This window comes from Aphidius gifuensis, linkage group LG3 (genome assembly GCF_014905175.1).
Source record: "Aphidius gifuensis isolate YNYX2018 linkage group LG3, ASM1490517v1, whole genome shotgun sequence".
Lineage (NCBI taxonomy): Eukaryota > Metazoa > Arthropoda > Insecta > Hymenoptera > Braconidae > Aphidius > Aphidius gifuensis.
Genome location: NC_057790.1, coordinates 2,306,686 through 2,329,158, shown reverse-complemented (window position 1 = coordinate 2,329,158; position 22,473 = coordinate 2,306,686). Strand labels below are relative to the sequence as shown.

The following is a 22,473-nucleotide window of genomic DNA, read 5'->3' as shown; positions in this document are numbered from 1 at the left end:
GCATTGTGCCATTTGAATTTTAGATACCATCTTTTTTTAAACTTTAACATTATTTTTAGTCATCGTTCTTTGGTTTGGCCAAGTATTTTATAAAATCCATGTGACGGTATTTCCCAGCATATATTTTCTTTTGGTAAAAAGGGTCTACGTCTGGAAATAAAAGATAAATAAATAAATAAAAATTATAAAAGTTAATTAAAAACAAAACAATAATCAAAATAAATATAGACACTCACATAAGGCAGTCAAATATTTTTTTATTTTGTTTTTTTTCTTGGTTTTTATTATGATGATGGGCGTGTGATTCTATTTCCGTTCAGTCAAGTTATACCCGGCTTCTGCTTCTCCCGCACGCGTGACTTTTTAGTGCACTTATTGTAACGTATGTGCCATCTGCTCAAATGCATTTCTCCCTCCAGAAATTTTAAATATCTCAACAACATCAGCCAATGTTTTACAACACAAAGCACATTTTTTTTTTTCTGTCTTTGACTCTTATGAGATGCTGTCATTTAAACTATAGCCTAAACAAAAAATGATAGAAAATATTTTTAAAATAAAATTTCATGTCATTTTAAAATAATCAATTATTCATTTAATATATTTGAACATAAATGTATTTTCATTTTGATCTATTAATAATTTATTTTCCAAGAATATTTGATGACTAAGATTCTCAGAAAATTATAATTATTAATTAACATTTGAAATAAATTAATGAAAAAAATATTTATTCCAATATAATTTAGATTTTAAAAAGTCAAAGTCAAAAGTTGATTGATGAAATCAAATATTTATATATAAATAAATTACATCGAAACACTTTGATCTTTTGAAAATATTTAAAAATCAAACTTGATTTATTTTAGTTATTTATTTTCGCAAGTTAAAAAAAAAAAAAAAAATTGAAGATAAAAACAAAAAATAAAATCTACAAAACCAACAAACGTTCTTGAAAAAATTTTCGTTTATTTAAGCCGTCACTCCCGCGGGCATATAACTTAGTATGTATGTACTTTTGGTATTTGGTGGTCCAATTCCCTGAGGCATAAAGGCGTTTACTGCACTTGACCCAGAAATATAAAGCCAGCTTGAAGCTTCTTGAAGCATTATGTATATATGTGAATATATATTTGCAGGTGTTCCTTATGCTGAACCACCAATAGGTCCATTTAGATTTTCACCACCAAGATCACCACGTTCATGGCGTAATGTTAGAGATGCACATACATTTGCATCAGTTTGCCCACAAGTACTGCCAAATCTACGACTCGAAGTCAAGCCTGCAAGACATGAGTATCTTGAACGATTGCTGCCATATCTGAGAAATCAAAGTGAAGATTGCTTGTATTTGAATATATATGCTCCACATCAAGCTGATGGTAAAGTACAAAAATTTATTTATCTATCATAAAGTTATTTTATTTATTATTTTTTATTATTCATTTACCGAAAAAAAATTGAAAATTAAATTTTTTTGATTAAATTATTTTATTTATTTTTATTTTTTTGTATGTTCTAAACGAAAAGGCAAGTTTTCTTTTTATGTGGTTCATTAAATTTTATTGGTATATCGTTTTTGTTGACGATAAACGAATAGGTTGAAATGTGCGAGGCACGTAAATGCCATTGTCCAATAGGGAGCCAACGATATGGTCAAATTTTATGATCAGTTCATTGTTGAAATGACCACACAATGTTCAAAACAATATGATTATTTTTTTTTTTTGTTTTTTACATTTTTATTATTTTTATTTTTTCATTATTCATTAGTTTTATTTGTTTTTTGTTTGTTAAAAAAAGTTTTTCTGTTATCACATATTGATAAGAATTGAATTGTTAGGGTTAATGTCTACAATTTCTAGTTAGATAATAATAGATTTAAATAAATCTGATAAGTTTTTGTTCTAATGGAGTTTAAGTTGAGATTTAGAGTGAAGACAAAATGTGTGTGAGAATTAAATCTTTTGAAACTTGTGATTATCGTGGACTTACTGTTGAACGAGCATCAAAAACATTTGTGAACTTTGTTCAAGTGCGTATTACACATGTGTTTAAAAGTCTCGAATTTTATTTTAAAAAAAAACAGACTTGTTTATTCAGAAATCCCTGTAAATAAAATACTGAATTCAAGTAATTCTATTTCAGCCAATATAAAATTTACAAATTAAATTGATTAAGCGATTTGAATTCAATATTTCAATTTGATTTTTCATTTTAAACTTCCAACACTTAACGTGTTTAATGAAAGAAAAAAAAAAAGAAAATAAATTATGTATATAGATATATCATATAAAACAGTCGAGGGAAGCAAAAAAAAAAAAAAAAATCAAACATTAAAATATCTTTGCAAAAGTTTTTGAATTAATTTTGTGTTCACACAAAAATGTAAAATTACTTTGAAAAGGTTGGCGCGACCATATAGACACTGGTACCGCATTCAACCAGAGGTTAGCTTGAATTAACGATATAATGACTAATGACAGGATTGTTAACTCGGGTAAAACTAATTTTGTTAAATTCCGATAAAAGCAATATTCCCTAAAGTTGTAAGAATACTTATGACTGTAATAATTTTAGTAAAAAACTTTAATATATATTATTCATACAAGAAAATAAATTTATAAAATATTTTTCTGGAAATATAAGTCCGTGATTTTTACAAAAGCATTTATACCCGTTTTGTCCCTTCAATAGTCACTATGAAAAATCATTCCCACTAGACTGACGTTAAAAAAATTTTTTTTATTATTTTATTTTTCAGTTACAGATGGACGAAGAATTTTGACAGATTTTTTTTTCGATTAATAATTCAATGAATACATGAACAAGGTCGTGAGATACTTTCATGCGTATTGCCAATGTCAGCCAATTTTGTGATCAACGATATCAAAAAAATGAAAAAAATAAAAAAAAAAATGCATATGACGCATTCAGTGTATTAGTTTTATTTTTTTTTTATTATTTTGTTCTGCACTAGCGCGTGCATATACGTCATTTTTGAGTCTCGTCACGCTTTCACAAAGTCACACCCGGGATTCCATAACATCCACCAGGACGTCTGCCTATCCACTCGTTATTTTTGTCTTCTATTTATTTTTTTTTTAACTTTATTTCTTCTCGTTTATTTTTTTTTTCTTTTTTGTTTTTTGCGAATCATAATATTATACACCCGAGGGGCACTGTCATTTCTCGTACTCTCTAACTCTTCCGTTTTTCCCTTTTATTTTTTTCGATTGTTTTTCTTTCTGCTTTTTACTTTTTCATTGTCTTTTTCTTTTTTGATTGGTATCACTCGATCCTCTATACTTGTCGGTTCACATATCCAAAAGAAAATAAATAAAAAAATAACAAACAAACATGCTTGTATTAAAGTGCATTTTCCATTTTATCTCATCTACACAATCGCACTCTCATGATTAGTTAATATTTGTTCCAAACATAAAAAAAATATATTTTTATTTTTAAAATAAAATATATAAATAAAAATTGTAATGTATATATTCTTTAATTTGTTTAGATTGAGAATATAAAAATCAATTGAATATGAAATAAAAAAAAATGCAATATTTCATGGTCGATTTGTTTTGAAGAGCTCGAATAAAATATAAAAACCCTTTTTATTTATTTATTTTCTTCTTTATATATTTTATCATATAATACAGATATAAATTTTTCGATTGAGAAAGGCACTCAAAAGCACCTGGTGCAAAAAAAAAAAAGAATTTCTGATATATATTATATCGGATGTCTCAAATACAAAGAATGTGCATACAAAAATATATACCCTTGGATGAATTCACTTCGTCGTAATCGGTTCAGTCACTATGAAATTCGACTTGAAAAAATAAAAACTAAAAATACAATTCATTTAAAATGAATTATTTTTTTTTAATCTCAATTACAGTTATGTAATTTATTTATTATTTGTTCATTTATTAAATTTTTCTGTTTAAAAATAAATTCATGGAATTATTAAAATACATTTTATTTTAAATTAAGTAGATTAATTTAAATGAGCTAAAGCTTTGTAGCAGATGATTTTAGATATTGTTTTACATATATGGACATATGGCTTTTGTCAAATATTTGCCTGGGAGGCTACTTAAATAAATCCGCATCAGCCGGATGCGAATCAGAGAGAACGATACTGCATGTTGAAATTCAAAGAGGATGATTTTAGATGAGGGCGAACAATATTAAATTTATGAATATACGTAGTAGCTACACATGTATGTATATATTTAAATACAGAGGCATATGTTATGGAAAGAGAAAAAGTTGTATTGATATGAACAGTATAATCATACTGTAACATCAAAATATTTCAATCGCATTCAAACAACTGTACTATCTGGTTTCTCTTGTACAAACTCATATTATATTTCACAAACATTGTTCGTCAGCACTAACTTTTATTTGACCTTTTCTATTTTGTATATATATTTTCTAAATTGTTCTACATTATCTCGACATCAATTTTATTTTATTTTAAAATTTAAATCATAAAAGAATATTTGTTATATCAGCAAGTGTTATTAATGCAGAAAAAAAAAATTGTTGACACGATGGAAATTTTTTTAAGCAAAAAATAATGCTTGGCTCACGATGAGAATTTTTTTGAGAATAGTTGGAGCCTGTTTCTATTTGCCTGACAAATCTTTAGATGACAAAGACGACGACCAATCAAATGCCCAGAAGACCAATGACATCTGTCGTTTTTATAATAGGAAAAATCATAAAATAATATTATTCTTATTATTTTTAATAAGAGTATTAAATATTATTTTCAATATAAAAATAACAATCAAGTAATAATTTAATCGTATTTTGAAAAATCATAATCGATAATTTTACAATAAATGATATTATAATGGATAACAAAAGAAATTATCAGAAGCAGATAGAATCTTTTTATTAAAATAGTAAAAACTTTTGGTATATACTAAAATGAAAATCGTGGGAAAATTCTTGTTAAAATTGGCTTTGTTATTTGAAGTCAAATAAAATAAAAAATAAAGTCTATTCATTTCTTTTTTTTCAAATGTTTTTTGACTCGTATATATTCGTTATTAATAATAACTTATTATCCTCATTACTTTGTTGCAAAATTCAAATAACCATTGTCATTCTTTTGCAAATTTACACAGATAAAAAAAAAAAAAAAAACTTGCAATTATTTCGCGTATTTGAAATTGAATGCAAATGCTTGTGGAAAAAATAATAAAATAATACAATAATAATTTGAAAAATAAAAAAGTAGATAAAAAAAAATTATAAATTTATTTTCTTAAACATTTTTAAGATTTGATACAAAAAAAAAAATTATATTTATTTTTATTTTCACATAAAAAAAAATAATATAATTTAAAAATTTTGTTTCTTCTAAACAGGTGTATATTTTAATTGATTTTATTATTTTTTTTTATCCTTGATTTCTATTTGAAATTGTATTTTTTTTTTTTTTTTCATAAAATCTTTTAATTAATTTAGAGTTCGTTTTGTCACACTACTTCTTTCACTTTTAAGCTTACCATCTCGGTAGTTCTCGAGACCCCTTCGTTCAACTACAAACTTATTTCCGTCGACTAACTTTTCCTCAAACGCTCTCTTCTCCACTTCTTCCATCCGACATGCCACACAATTTTGTCCTTCTCTAGGATATCCTGTTTCAGCGCCTCAAGAACGATAAACTTTTTTGTTCTGCGGAAAGGGCTAAAAGATATCAATGAAAAAAAAAAAATAATAATAATAATAAATAAATGAAACTAAACAAGAATAACAATTGCAATAAAATTCACCTTACAGCTTCAATATACATTTTTATAAATCCACCTACATTATCTTCAATAAATTTTTTTTACATTCAATAAAATAAACTTGTTTTTCTTTTTTTTTCAATGTTATTTTTTTATTTTTTTTTTTATCATACACAGAAATAATATACCCTGTTACGCTAAAACGTCATTTTAAAATGCAGAGAAATAAAATTGATAAAAAAAAAAAAAGCTAAAACAATTGATAAAAAACAAAATACAAAAAAGTAAAAAATGAATAAATAAAAAAGCACAAAAAAATGTATAACCTTAAGCTCTCTAAGTTATCCTCAAGCTATAGATAAAATTTGTCTAATGGTTCGAAGTTTGGGGCGTGTGGTTTGCCTCGACACTCTTCTTTCTTCGCTCGACTTTTTCTTACCCTATATGTACATATCTACTTGCTTTTCCTGCACTATATATTTTTCAAGTAAATTTTTTATTTTTTATTTTTTTATTCAAATCTCTTTGTCTTTTTCTCACTTACCGGGATTCATCTTGAACTCATTCTTACTCCCTTTTGCTCTTTTCTATCTTTATTATTATTATATGTTCTTTTTTTTCTTCCATTTTCATTTTATTTTTTTCTTAATGCCAAAAATTTTACCTCTTTCTTCATCCTAACATTTCGCGTTAGTGCGCCAGAGTTTGAAAGAACTTCTTAAAATAAACGGCTCTTGAGCTTAAAGAAGTAGCAAACCATAGAATTTGAATCTACATATATATTTACTGTTAGTGTGTGTGTGTATGTATGTGGGCACAACTACATATAAATATTTCAATATATGTATAAATGTAAAGTTGTATTCAGTTCATTTTACTTGACAATGGTAAAGCAAGTTCACCTTGGTTTTATCCTTTATTTTAGTGTATATATATATATAAGTAGCAAAGTAACTCCAATTCAAATATTTATGGCTTATTAAAATATTGTCTCATGTATATATATTAAAAAAAAAAAAAGAGAAAATGAATGGCATTGAGAGATCTTGTAAGAATATGTATATATTTTTTTATTTTAATAAATTTTTTGTTCTTTTTTTTTTCGTCAAAAGAGCTATTGTTATAGAATATTATTTCTGATTTCCCGATTGGAAAAATAAATGCACGGTTGAGAGCAATATTATTCCACTGGGCTCAACGATCCAAAACCATTATCGACTTTTTTTTTTTTTTCATATCTCATCGATTATTGATTGCCAAATAGCAGCCGATCAGCCTATATGCAGATGATCGTGATCAAACACTGAATTTGTGTAGAAAAAAAAAAAAAAGAAAAAAAAATTTCGACTGAAAAAACATCTGCAAAATTTGCAAATAATAATGATGTTTTTTTTATTTTTATTCTGGTTGGTTAGTTATTTTTGTCTCCAGTGACAACTGGCAACGTAGGGAATAAAAATGTCGATCAAAAAAAAAAATTTTAAATAAGTAATTTTGATTGATACCCAAAAAAAAATGTTTAAAATTTGCAAAATAATATTTTTTTCATGTATTTTCTGTTCATTTAGTATTCACACTTTATGAAAATTCATATTCAGCAATATTCTATATGCTAAGGACAATCTGACAGTCTATATTTTTACTAGATAAATTGTAAATTTCAATTCCACGTTCAAAAGACATTTTACTACTTAATATGGAAATGGTGTCTTGGTCATAGACCATAGAAACCCGCTACTATCTAATCTAAATTGCGAGCTATTATATCTAACAAACCAAAGGTACGGTAACACATTGGTTGAGCATGCTACGATTTTCGCTTACTCATCATCATGTGAGTCTCGAAGCTATTTCACAAGTCCTCTTATAGTTTTCTCATATATACCAATCTCTTTCTCTATTCGTGTTAGGGGCAACATGATATGTCTAACGTGATCTACGAGGGTTGCCAATTCTTCGATATCAGATCAAAAAAAATAAAGCACCAAGTTACAACATGTTTATCAAATTTGGCTTTTAGCGTGTGTTTATTTCCATTTATTTCACTCACTTTACTCCATCATACGTCAAATATCATACTGATGTATAAGTCATTTTGTAAATAAATTAGATATATTTTTATTTTTATATATTATGTTTATCTTTTTATTTTTTTCAAGTGATTGACATACACAGATGATATGAAATTTATTTTCAAATGTAAATTTAAATCACTGTAGCGAAACAGAATTTTTTTTTTTTTCAAGATACATATGTTGATTTGGGGTTGAGTGCGTTCGGCTTGTGATAATAACCTCATGGTTGATATGATTTTAAAATGAAACCAACTATACATCAACTTTCCATTAATAAAGAAGAAAAAAAAATTGACTTTATGTTAACTTCAATGCGAAGCAATACTACGAACCTTAATGGTTTAATTTAATTGTTTTTTTTAATATAAAAAATTGACCTTCATCAATATAAATTTTTATTTAGCAAAAAAAAAAAAAAATAAATAAATATGAAAAGCATTTTTATTTGAAGTGAAGAAATGTGAATTTATGTGATAGTCTCTGTATATTTGCTTCTTAAATTTATCATTTCTTATACAAATAAAAAATATTTATCTTTTTATTATTATTGTTATTATTATTATTGTAAATTAAAGTGCAGTTGAATGTTTATTTATATTGTGTCAAGATAATAAAATGGAAATGTCATTGGGAAAAGTGGAAAAGAAGCTTTTTCAAGTTCCATCTAGTTCCATGAATACCGTTTTAGTATATATATATTGATGCAATTGGAGCATTTGCCACAGTGTGCAACAGACCATACAACGTTTGTATCGAACGGCCACAATTTGTAAACGATAATGTATCCTCCTTTCTCGTTGCTAGATGTACCATCTTTACTTAAACTTTTTTTCTTTTTTTTTTTACTTTTCTTATTTCTCTTGTGTAATCATTTTTTTTTTTTTCTTTTTTTTATTTAGTCATCAACAAAAAAATTTACAAATACATTTTAGAAAAAATTTAAATGTTCCACGAGATAATGTAGAATGTATAAGTTCTCTTATCACATTTGTCTTTTATTCAATACCAAAAAAATAAAAAAATAGATACTCATAATATATAGACACTTGTATAAGAAAAAAAGGGAAATATTATAAAAATATAGAGACAGCACGTAAGCTGATAAATCCAATGCTTTGGCTATGTAACATAGATTTTTTTTTTTTCACTTTTTTATAAAAAAAAAAATGTATTCAAGTATCTTTTATGTAACGCATTGACAGTCTATTGCACGTAAAAAGAAAAATTCCAAAGTGAAATTCACACACGTATACGTAAAATTTAAAGTTTCAAATCAAACCAAAGTCTGGTTTCTGAAAGAAGTAAAAAAAAAATTATATATATATAAAATCACATAGCCAATGGGCAAAATAAAAGTCTTTTCTTCACTCGTAGATTTACACATACCTATACAACCGCCACGCAAGCCCAAATAATGTTACTGTAAAAAAAAAAAAGAATAAAAACAAATGAAAAATAAAAAAAAAAAAACTTAGTGGCTGAACGTGCTGGGCTTAAAAGTTTTTTCTTGAAAAACCATTTCCGGTTTTTCCAGATCTCAGGCTTGTATACTGAATCGAACTTTAACTAAAGTCTGGGACGAGACCTGGTGAATAGAATAAAAGAAAAAAATATATATAAATAATAATAATAATAATAGTAATAATAAAAAAGTAAATGTATGAGAGTCAAGGAAAATGCCTGAATCGAAACGAGAAAAGGTAACGAGAAGTAAAAACTTTATATATATATATATAAAGATTTTAAGAAAAGAAAAAAATGAACGATCAATGAAGCAAGAGTAAAATTTAAAAAGACCCTTGAATTTTTAAAAAAACATCAAAAGTATATCAAAGCTTAATATATGGAAGAAACTTAAAGTTTTTATTTACTTGATGTTAACAAAATAGTATTCAAATCGATATTTAATATTTTGTTAGTACTGTTTTTTTCTATACTCATTCAACAATACACTTTAATTTTTCATAATCGATTTAACTTTTCATGATGGTTTTTTTTTTCTATATTTTATTTGAATTTTTACTTTTTATTTCTATTTTTGCTTGATTTTTTTTTTTATATCTGGCAAACTCACTTTTCTTTTTCTCATATACTTTATACTTGCCTTGAGATCCAACGAGTCCAAAAAGTTTTCCACTCCAGCAGTAACGTCGACGATAAATCGCCTCGATTAATTCCAGTTCGGTTGTTGAATCTCTGGCTAATGGTAAATTTTACGTTGCTGGCAATGTGGCAAGACAGTCTAAAACACACAAAGCACTACTGAAAAAAGGGATTTTTAGAGATTTTGATAGTTTTAGCGAACGATGAATGATGATAGTGATGACTCAAGTTTATATAGTTGATCATAAAAAAATAAATAAATAAAAAACAATCTAAAAAATAATCATTGGTATATTTATATATGAAAAAATTAATATAAATTCATCATATGAAAATTGTATAATTAATTTTTAATTATAAAATTATATTTTAAGTATTTTATACGTTTCAATTAGTTATATTTTATTAATTGAGGTAATTTAATAAATAAATACTTGGACCGTGGTCGTAGGTCGCACGTGCGCTCTCACTGAAAATATTTATATTTAAAAGCAAATGAATTCGTAAAAGTTTTAATAATTATTCAGGGCAAGTATTTGTTTATAAAGTGAATTTAAATAGATAAAAAACTCAGCACAATTTGACTGTTTTTATTGTCCCTTTGGAAACATAAATTCAACAATAAAAAAAAAGAGTATCACTGCAACTAAATAATAGTCAATAAGCCAGAATAGAATTTCATAAATTTAATGTAAATTAAATTTGAAACACAGAGTTATGGTGGGTGGTAACGTTAACTTATATCGACCAACAGTGATGACCTTCTGGTGCAAACTACCAAATTGCTCAACAACTATATACATATAACTTGTCTATACTCAATTACAAAATCATAGAGTACACTTTGTCCATGTACATTTTCTCACAACAGAAACATGAAATTATTTATGTACCAATTGGGTTGAAAACTCCATTCGAATATAGATATTTCATACAGTCATTTCATAAAGTTATCGATTTAAATATTTAAACTTTTGATTCACTCAGTCAACGTCATATGTACCAATTTTTTTTTTTATACTACTCGCTCTTGAAAAATTTTATTGCAATATAAACTGTTTTAAAATAAAAAAGCCTTGAGCTTTTTTTTATTTTTTTTTATTTTTCCTTATGAAAATAACTTGGATGATGAAATGTAAAATTCAAAACTAGTTAAATATTTTTGGATATTAAATTGATACTGAAAAATTATATAAATAAATTATTTGCAAGGTTAATTTTAATTTTTAGTTAAAATAAATAAATCAAGAAAAAGAAAAAAATTAAATAACATGATAGTATAACATAATGTTGTTTTTATTTAATCAAAAAGCTTTCAGTATTAAAAAGTAAATGAACTAGTGTGTAATTCGACATCGGTAACGTATTTTCTCGTTGAATCACGGTCGTAGAAAGACTAATCGAATTACACGGATCCCTTGGTGTAAATGTATGTGGACTAACATATATAAACTACAAACCCTCTTTGAATCGTTAACCGTAGGATTTAATTCGTGTTCAATTCCACCAAGCAAATTTAAAGTAATTAGAGACAAAAATCAATATATAAATTGAAAGTTTCTTTTTTTTTTTCTTTTTTATTTATTAGTTCTGTAATTATAAAAATATAAAATGATATTGAATTATATTTGATATAACTTTAAAATACTTGATAAATATTTATATGAGAATAAAGTTTTAACTCATATGAATAAAAGCTCAGTTGATTTGATGCCAATGTATATCCTGTGTAAATAATTTAATTTGTTAAAACGAAAAGTGTTTATTAGCATTTATAATTTACAAATACATTTTGTAATTTGAAATAATATTTATTTGTTTTAATTTTTTTTTTAATTTTATATATTTATCTATTTTATCAATGATATTTGAAGTTAAAATAAATTCAGATAAAGCTGTAAATTACAAAATATAACTTTAAAAATTAAAACTCAAGTAAATCAGTTTTATTTTTTTGTTTTTATTATTTTTTGTAATACTCATTAGCTAATTGATCTATCAAGAAAATGTAAGCAAAGCATGGAAGAAGAACTAAAAGTTGTTGCAATGGTTAGGGGATGAAAATTCCACTGCACTAAAACGACGAAGCAAGTTTGAATTGGATGAGCCTTGGCTGCTGCTGACTAGGAAACTCAACCTTACTGGTATTCGTCCCGTGGGTGGATGCAATCTTAATCAATCTTTCAAGCAATTATCATAATTAGCGTATTACTGTATTGGAACTAATTCATTACTGATTAATGATAATTTATCAAATAATTTCTTGTCTTTTTTTTTTATTTTTCAAGTAAAGTTTTTTATTTATATTTATTTTTTTTTAGTATTTAAAAAAAAAAAAAAACGTGGTTTTTAAATATTGCCTCGAGTTTATTTTGTCAGTTCTGTTTGTACATTAAACGAGAGAAAAAAAAATTATATATATATTTATCGAACACGATCGTGTTGTTGTTTGGCAAATAAATAATTTTTTTTTTTTTTTCCTGTATTTGAATGTAGTGCATATTATGTTTTTTATTATTGCTTTGAAATTGAACATGGTAAAGGTAGTTTTTTTTTTTACATTTACTAGACAAGTATAGTTATTTTCAACCCTTGTTTTTCTTTAATTTTTAATCGAGCAATTGTCGCAGGAAAAAAAATATGAAGAAATAGAAATAAAAAGCTTACAGCCAAATAATTAGAAAATATATAAAAATTCTAAATAATAAGTAATTCGTTTGTTGTTTGTTTTTTTTTTTAGCTCATTATTTATTTTGTTCAAAAAATTATTCAAAAAGGGTTGAAGTAAAGAGGTAACTGCGGTAAGAAAAAAAAAAAAATGAATTAGCACTTGGTGAGATTTAGCCTTCTGTTGGATGCAGCCCCAGGGTGGGTTGCAATAGCGCACACGGTTTTGCAGTAATCTCGTTTTCATATTTTACGATGGGTCGAAACTTCCGGAGCAGTGTCCCCGGAGGCCAATACCAATATATACATTCACTCTATATCTCTATATATATATACTACACTATTTCAAATAATTTTATATATTTATATATAAATGTATGACACCTTTTACATGCTGAATCCGAGATTTACCATCACTCTCAACGAAATTTATCTCCCAAATATTAAAATTTAAAATCAAAAAAACCAATTTTACAAAATTCCAAACTTAATTATTCTGGGCTTGCACTGTTTAATTAATTTTTTAAATTTAATTTTAGTTTAAACAATTTTATGTATTCACTTTTCACAATAATGCATACATTTTCTTTTTCTCGTAAAGTTTTAGAGCAGAACAATAATTCCATTGTAAAATCTACCTGTAGAATAAAGCTTTATACAATAAATTTTAAATATATTTAATAGATGTAAAAGTTTTAACTATGGGTGTTAATTTTCATGCATAATGTAATTATTTGTTTATTTTATAAACGTCTTTTGTCTCGACATTAAAACCAAAGTTTTATTTTTACTGTTCAATTGATTAAAATTAATTTATTTAACAAAAAAATACGTAAAATTTTTATCTTAAAAATTTGCATTTGCATTTGTATTATTTTATTTTTTATTTTTGTACTTGCAATTGTTTGTATTTCGTGATAGTATTTATAAATTTATGAAAAATCGTTAGAAATGATCAAATAAAATGCCACAATATGAGACAAGTATACATGTTGCATTCTAAAATTCAATTTTGTTTGTATTTTCATATGTATTTTCTTCAATTTTACTTTTTCTAACACTTTATTTTTTAAAACAAATATTCTTTGGCATTGGCTTGTATTAGTTAAATTGTTCAATATAGAATTCATATATTTATACAAATAAGGAAAATGAGAAAATTGCATAATACATAGTGTTTGCATGTGGATATGTTGTGTGTATTGGACTAGCTGGCCAACAAGTTGCCTTTATCTTGTATGTGTGTCAATGGATATATTGAGACTTGTGTAACACATCTATTTTACACACTGGTTGTTTAGCTTACCATGGGAATTGCGTGGATTTTGTATAAGTAGCATTGCCAACAACAAAATATTCATTTTGTTTTTTTATCCCTTTACTGTTACGAGACAGTTATGCCATTTCGTTATCTAAATGAGATTTTTTTTCAAATATTTATTATAAATTTAGATATTTTATTTTCGTAAGTAATTAAAATAATATTTGTCTATTTCATATTGCAAAAATTATTTATTTAAATCAAAGTAAAAACAATTTTTACATCACAATATTGAGAAAATAAAGTTATTAATCATAAATATATATTTTTTTTACCACAAATAAGAATAATATTTTTTGTAATAAAAAATTTATGATTAATCAATCAAGTATGTATATTAATAAAAGCTTTTTAAGTATATCATAGAAAATTATTTTTAGACGAGACACAAAATAGAGTATACAATATTTGGCAACCCCCTTTGGTTGCTAAGAAAATATTATCATCATTTTTTCTTTTTTTTTTTTTTGTTACTCAATATCAGCAAACAATAGTGGGTTATTTTCTGGTGACCGGGTCAGAAGTTTGCTTCTACAGATAATTTTCTAAAAGTGGTGTGGATATTGAAGAAGTTGGAATAGCTATATAAAGATATATACAAGTGAAACGAGCTAGTGTGTGTAGAGTGTATATGATGCTGTTGTGTATTGGCCTACGTGAGCCTAGAAAATGAATGTTGCATGTGCCACCACTCAGCAGATTGCTGTTGTAAAGTCCAGCAAGATATGCTGTGCCCAATGCAGAAATGAATCTAAAAGAAAAGTGAGCTTGACTCAGACATATGTACTAAAAGAAAGAATATAGTTTTTCAAATCTGAAGCAGTTTTAAAAGACGGCTGTTTCTGATCGTAAAAATGCTTATTTGATACATGGAAAAATAATTTAGCAATATAGTTCGTGTGTTTTGCATTTTTTTTTTTTTTTTTACAAGTAGAACAAACTTGTTTTCGTCAGACAAATTAAATACACAGTAATAAAAAAAATATTTATTATAAATATTTTCTAAATTCCAGCATTGGATCAATAGTTATATAACAAATTTTTTTTTTATTTGTAATTTGAGGATTTTTTCATGTATATATTTGTTGACTTGGTACCCAGTATTTACAAGATACTTTTAATATATATATCTCGATTTATACTAAATACCAAATTCTGCTAAATAAATATGAAACTAAAATTTTTTCAATAGCAAATAATATATTTTTTTAAGTAGAAAAAACTTGTTTTTATCAAACAAACTAAATCAATACTTTGAATTTACACTCACTATATTACTCACATTAAAAAAAAATATATATTTTCCATTCATTTAGTAGATTTTTGGATTTTTGAAATATTTGATATCGATGTATTCATATTGTTGAAAATATAGACTAGGCCCAATTAGATGAATAAACTTGAAATACAAAACCGAGTTTTTTTTTTATTTTTAATTACTTTTTCATTGTTATTTACTCAATTCTAGAATTTCAAAAAATATATTTAGTATATTTATCTCGAGCTCTCAATACTACTAGAGTCCACTGGATAAATATAAAACTGAATATTTTTATGAGTATATATTATTTATAGCTCTTTCATACAATCTATTTTGGCTTATAAATATAACTGACGACCTTCAGAAGCGTTAGGATCCTGCTAAATAGCGATTGCCCAGTTTAATCAACTTCCACTTAGTCCGATGGAAAACGAATTTCGTAAACTCTGATATACATATATACACAATATATGGATGTAATAAATGTGCCAGCTCTCAACAGAATTTTATGCGCCATATACAGTATCGATCAGCACTGAATTTAACTCGCATCTAGAATTATATTCTCAAGGAAATCATCAGCTTTTTGCTTTATCTATATTTTTATATATATTTAAATATTCATTTTATATACATCTTCTTTACTATACAGTAAAAAAAAATTTATTATCTTAAATGCAAATTAAAAAATAGAATAAAAAAAAAATTAAAACCAACAGAGACTTATAAATTTTTTTAAATATCACCATTTACAACGACTAGAGAGTTTTTTTAAAAAATTTTTCAAGTAAACAAAAAACTTGGTCGTGAAAAACCATAAAGTTTATGCATGACTTGACTTTATAGTAAAACGGTGTAATTATAAAATTATATTCAAACATATTCTAATATTATACAAGAAGAAAAAAAAAAAAAAAAAACTTGAGTTTATTATTATGACAATTGGATTTGTTGAAAATATATATTCTTTCTTAATTTTGCAGATAATGCAAATTATTATTATTATTATTTTCAAATTGTTTGTCTGTAATATTATGCATTAAATTATAATAAATAAAAAAAATATTATAATATATATAAAGTAAAATTAATTTTATGAAAATTTAATTTATCTCAAGTTTACTCATATTTTTTATGTGTCATTTACGACGTGACTTTTGGTGAACTGGTATTTTCTTCTTGTGAAAAGCAAATATAATATTCTGTAAAAGGGTGACTGTGGTTCAACCACTCGAGAGTAAGCTGTTTTACACTGATGGCGTCATTTTTCATGGCGTCAGTCGTTTTCCACTCGGCCAAGCTGCATCGAGTACGCAAAATATGCGCTATCCCTACGTTTTCATTTTTTACATATCTCTTTCTCTCTTACTCTCTTTATTTTCTTTATATTTTTTTCTTTTCTCTCTTTATTTTAACACACCCCTTTGAACATTGACCTGATGCCATCTCCATGCAACTCATATACATCTTTCACCGTTAAACCCATAATGACATTTCCACAAGTACGTCATAAATTTATAAAAATTAAAATACACATATATCTGTATTAAGTCTATGTCCATGTTATAAATTTCACCATATAATGACATTAATAAAAAAATTAAATTATTTTTGATATACATGTATCTGCAGATACAAACATTAATACATGTGAAATTATTTTAATGTTGAAAGAAAAATAAAATATAAAAACATTTTTCTTTTTTAATAAATTATTTTACAACTTTCATATATTATTTCAATAAAAAGTTAATTAAAAAAAAAATAAAAATAAATCATGTTTAAAGGAAAATAATTAAAGAAAATTAAAAAAGACAAAATGTCATTTTGTAGGTGGATTAAAAAATTGAATGATTCATGTAAAACTGCAAATAAACTCGGGTGATATTTAAAATTCAATTAAGATTTATAAATATATAATTATATTGGTAAAATTGATTAGTTTTTCGAACAAATGTTTGACAATACCAAATTAATTAACAATGAGTTTACGTGATGATTAATTTCTTTACTTATTAAATTAAATAAAAAAATATATATTATTTTTAAAAACGAAAAAATGAAATAACGAAAAAAATTTGTAGATAGAAATTGTAAATTTCATTTACTGTGGAAAATCATTGTTCAATTGAATGTGATTAATAGTGCAATGATTTAAACAATTTAAACTTTGTGTAGTAGTTTATGGTGAAGGTGGACAATATGTATATATGCATGTAGAATTCAAAACATACTCACAACTCATGAACGACTGTAGTGCAATGCAATGCGTGTGTAACACTCATTGTGTTTAACAGCAACGTTGACCTTTCTCTCTCTCTCTCCTTCTCTCTTGTTATATATTTGTGTCTCTGTTGTCTAACTCTGCTGCAACAATATAATCGATCGACCTCCCATCCATAATCAATGCACTGAAATAATTGATACGCATGAGTACACGATTAAGTTACAAAAAAAATCTTTTGATATTAAAACTCGTGTGTGGCTTTACAGTTATAAATTTACAAAATAAATATCAATTATAAATTTTCATATTTAATAAATACATTAAACTCGTATTACTCAAAACTTTTACACAGGATTTAATATCACCAAGTACTATTATTATTATAGTTATAAATAATAAATTGATAAACTTTAAATTGTGCAATTGATTGTAGTGAAAATATGATGTTTTTTTATAAAGCTTTAATATATGAAAAATAATACGCTTCAAAATAATTTTATAATAATTATATTAATATATTTTGTATGAAAATTTAATTTATTAATTTATAAATTTAATTTAATAATATTCATACACTTGTATATTAAATTGACCAAACTTTATTAAATGATTAAAATAAATAGAAAAAATTTATGGTTTCCATTAGCAAATAAATTGAAATTAAAATATTAAAATTAAACAAAAAAGTTTATAAAAGTTTATACAGATTTATAAGCAGATGTTTTCAAGCGTGGCTAAATTTTCACTGGAATTTTCCTTACTTATAAACTTCTAATAACCTGTACACACACTATTAAATAATAAAAAAAAAAACTTTTTTTCTTTTTAATTATATAAAAATAGAAAAATAAGGACAGTCTAGTTATTGCAAAAGCTGCATAAATATGAGCTATACTGGTGATGTATACAAAATGCCAGGAAAAGTGGCAGAATCAGGCGAAATGGAAAACACGTCTGGTTAGATGTGAAGCTCACTGCTCTGGGTCACAAGCATGTAATGCATTTAAACTACCCTAGTAAAAATGTCTCATTTCTATTTAATAATAAATCTTTTTTTATTTATAATTTGTTTTTTTTTTTTTTATTGTTTCATTTGTTTATAAAGCTTACTTGATATCTTTCATAAAATGGATATAACAGATAAAGTCAAGTATAATAAAAAATTCCTATTAAAATATTATAAGTACACTCGAAAAGAATAAAACAGAAACTTGAATTCAAGGAACATAAAAAATAAAAATTATTTTTAGTACAAGTGTACGATGATAATGATGCAATTCAATGGAAATTTTTAATTCATAAATTCATAGAGTAGCTATTTGACTTGTTTAATATAAAAAAATAAATAAGAAAAAAGTTAAATTGATAAATGAATATTTATTTAGTCATTTTGTTTATCATTTAAAATTTTATAATCTCGTATGTTTTATACACTGTATAAATATTAAGGTATAAAAGTCAAAAGTGACTAATATTTTGCATGATAAAAGCACTTTGATTTTATGCATCATATCACCATAGATGTCTTTTGCTACTTTGATCTTTTAATCAAAAAACAAAAATTCAATTTTTATATATATAAAATTTTTTTAATTTTAAATTTTTATATAAATAAATTTACAAATTTATTACAAAATTTTCAACGTCTAATAAAAGGATATGAAAAACATTATTAATATTATTTTTGACAAGAATATAAAAAGAATAAAATGATTATATAACATTTTTCTTGTGTTATTTTATTTTATTATTTTTATTTATTATTGATACTGATATTATTATTGTTATCATCTTGAAAGTGTATGAGTTGACGACATTTTTCCGATATAAAAACGAGGTCAAAGCTTTAATCCATGTTTTTCTTTCAATATTCTTTCGTCGTTTTATTTTTTTTTCTCTTTTACTCATACTAGTCTCGAATCATAATAATTTTTTTTTTTTTTTTGTATAACGTCTCTATTCGTTTGTTGTAATAAAACAAACATAGTTTTCAAATTGAAGTCTTCAAGTGTAACCAATAAAAACTTATTGTCTAAAATATATATAGATGAAAAAGTTTGTGGTTGATCTTGTTTAGTTCATCATTCTTATTCCCCTTTCTTTTTTTTCTTTTTTTTTGTCAAAACGACAGTTGTACAATTTCCGAAAAGGGAAATTAATTGTATTATATTTTTTTTTTTTTCTTTATATTGTATGCGGAAAAACGGTGACCCTTACAGTTATATAGAATTGTGGTAAACATACAAGGTTATAGAACAGACATTTTTTTCTTTACATAGCAAGCCATGTATATCCAAGGCAAACCAACAAATAAGTTATGTCTTTTACCGGTTCAATAGTATAGGTAAAATACAATTAAACCCAGTGAGAAAAATTCTATCTCAAGGAAAAAAAATAAAAACTTTAAGTATTGATTATTTATTATCGTAATTAACAAAATTAAAAATCAATAATTTAATTACAAAAGATAAAATGTAAATTGTAAATTTTTCTTTACTGTGTAATATAAATAAATTGAAATTTTATTATTTTTTAAAGAATATATTATATTTTTGAATTTGGTATAATTAAATTTCGTTATAAAAAATTATTTGATAATTTTTATTTAAATTTAGTAATATATATAAGTTGATTTTAACACTTGAAAATTTGATGATTAAATCAATTGAACATGAGTGCATTTATCTTGGCAACACCCACTTTAATTGGATAAACTTTTAGTCACGATATAATCGATTTTTTCTTCAAGATTTTATTCAACCCCTAAACTACCTCGTAACGCTATCTGTATATAATTTTATCAACCCTTACTGAAATTTATTCGATAAGTTTCAGCACCCTCAGTTGGATGGCGCTAAATTCAACATAAAATTTACAGAATTATTTATTTCCTCTTGTTGGAATTTTTTTTATCGAGAGTGACTTTTCCGACTCGCTCAATCGGCTAAATCAACTTTAAAAAAAAGGTCTAAAACGTCTCGAAGATTTTTCGTTCTTTTTGATGGAACTCTGCCAACAATTTGTACAATTTTATTTTCTATTTATATATTATTGATGTGAATATAATAATAACATTCAAGGCGAATGACATGATGTTTATCATTGGTTTATTTGGCAAGCATATATATACTCAATAAAGTATTTTCAAATCAGCCAAATAATAATTTTTATCATTAACAATAGCAATATTTTGACTTGAAAAAAAGTTTTAAAGGTTTTCCTTTTTTTTTTCTTCAACTTTTTTTTGTTGTTTTATTTTCGAGCTTTTTGTTTTTTTTGTTTTATGTCTTTGTTACTATTTTTACTGGTCATGAACACACGAAGAAGAGATCAACTGATGGACGTTACAAGGCACTTTCAACGTTTCTCTTTTAGTGATTTATCACAATACGTGTCTGCTTGTTCACGCCTTTACATTGCCAACGTAACATTGAAAGTACCAGCTGACGATATTAACAATATATCAAACGGTGTCTGATACCTGTTGTAGTTTTTTTTTTATTTCAAATTTTTTTTCATCCATTTAGGATTTCAAGTTTTATAAGGTTTTTCAATTTTTATGCTAATTCCATGCTGACTTTGTTTTTATTCTTTTTTTTTTTATATACCAATTTCTTTTTCCCTATCTCATGTTAAACTGATCATTTTTTTACGACAATCTTACTTCTTTGCTTTGCAACTTGTTATACTGTTTTATACGTTTTTTTTCTTGTCTTTTATTTTATTCATTTCTATCACACGTAAAACATCTGTCTTTTTTTTTTTTATTTCATAAAAAGTAATAATAATAATGTTCTTGCTAAAATGATTATGACAATAAAAAAAAATTTAATATCACCTGGATATGCTCTTGTATCGAAAGAGATTTTTTTTTAAAGAAAAATTGATAAACATTATTCGTGTAGATGGATTACTCGACTTTTCAAACTTGTATAGATAACGAACCATTTTTCTCCATCATCCTTGAAGATAAGGTGTACTATTACCTTTCTTCTGTCACTGAAGAGAATGAAATCCGATAAGACTGTCTTACTGAAGACAAAAAAATTTAATAATTGCATACTCGTAAACAATTACTTATAAAAATTATCACATCACTCTTATTAATTGAAAAAGTTCATTACTTTCATGATAAATATTCTTTTTTTTTTTTTTTAATTCTTGATAATAATAGCATTTTTTGTTGCATTGGGATATTAAATTTCTCGGTATCAATAAATTGTCAACAACTCAATTCCCGATAGATTTATTTTTTTTAATTATATATTTATTTTTTAATAAAATTAAAAGTAATTTTTTCGAAATCAACTTTCTTTTACTTTATTTTATAATTATTGATATTAAATTTTTTCATATCAAAAATATATTTTACCATGAAATTAGACAACAAAGTTGTTGATCTCATAAATTTAATTTTAAATTGTTGTATTTTATTATTATTTATTTAATTTTTCTTTCCAGGTTCATCAAATCCACGTCGTTATCCAGTTATGGTTTTCATACATGGTGAAAGTTATGAATGGAATAGTGGAAATCCATATGATGGAAGTGTACTAGCAGCATATGGACACATTGTATTTGTTACAATTAATTTTCGACTTGGAATATTGGGTTAGTATATGAATTAAATTATTAATTAAGTTCTTCGATAATATAATTAATGAGTTAACGACAATTCTGTCAGCTCATAAATTGTAATAATGTTAAATATGTTTAATAAATGGAGCCAGATGTTTGTATGTATATTTTGTTATAGCGAGACACCATGATTTTATCCACATGAAAATGTGTATTGTGTTATTTAACCACACCAATATATTGTTCAACCTAACCATGCAGCATCATGACGCAACAACCATTTACTTCATATCGTCATACAGACAATTTTATGTTCCTCTAATTCTTTTTTTTTCGTTTTTTAATATAAATTTTTTTGGTAAAACATGTTTTTTATATTTATTTTTCAACTTTCTGACTCTTTCACTACGAATCGGAACATACAAATTCACTGAGTTGGATTTTTTATCGACTATGATTAAAAATTTTAAATACATTTACAT

General features: G+C 25.0%; 1 protein-coding gene and 2 long non-coding RNA genes across 4 annotated transcripts in view; 1 reads left to right on the top strand and 2 right to left on the bottom strand.

The window, feature by feature from the left end:
- LOC122851385 overlaps positions 1-22,473 on the top strand; it is a 35,207-nt gene that overhangs the window by 2,120 nt on the left and 10,614 nt on the right. For both annotated transcript variants that reach the window (XM_044150566.1, XM_044150567.1), the window contains 2 exons: positions 1,140-1,382; positions 21,875-22,024. In XM_044150566.1, the coding sequence (XP_044006501.1) occupies positions 1,140-1,382; positions 21,875-22,024 (393 nt within the window). The remainder of the gene's footprint in view (positions 1-1,139; positions 1,383-21,874; positions 22,025-22,473) is intronic.
- LOC122851394 lies at positions 61-1,111 on the bottom strand. The gene is made up of 3 exons (XR_006373687.1): positions 1,017-1,111; positions 237-524; positions 61-150 (listed from the first exon to the last, which is right to left on the bottom strand). It is a non-coding gene; the product is annotated as an uncharacterized LOC122851394 (long non-coding RNA).
- Positions 9,945-22,473, bottom strand: part of LOC122851393 — a 51,417-nt gene continuing 38,888 nt past the window's right edge. The window contains exons 3-4 of the long non-coding RNA XR_006373686.1: positions 17,425-17,597; positions 9,945-10,076 (exon numbers count right to left, since the gene is read on the bottom strand). This is a non-coding gene — a long non-coding RNA (uncharacterized LOC122851393). The remainder of the gene's footprint in view (positions 10,077-17,424; positions 17,598-22,473) is intronic.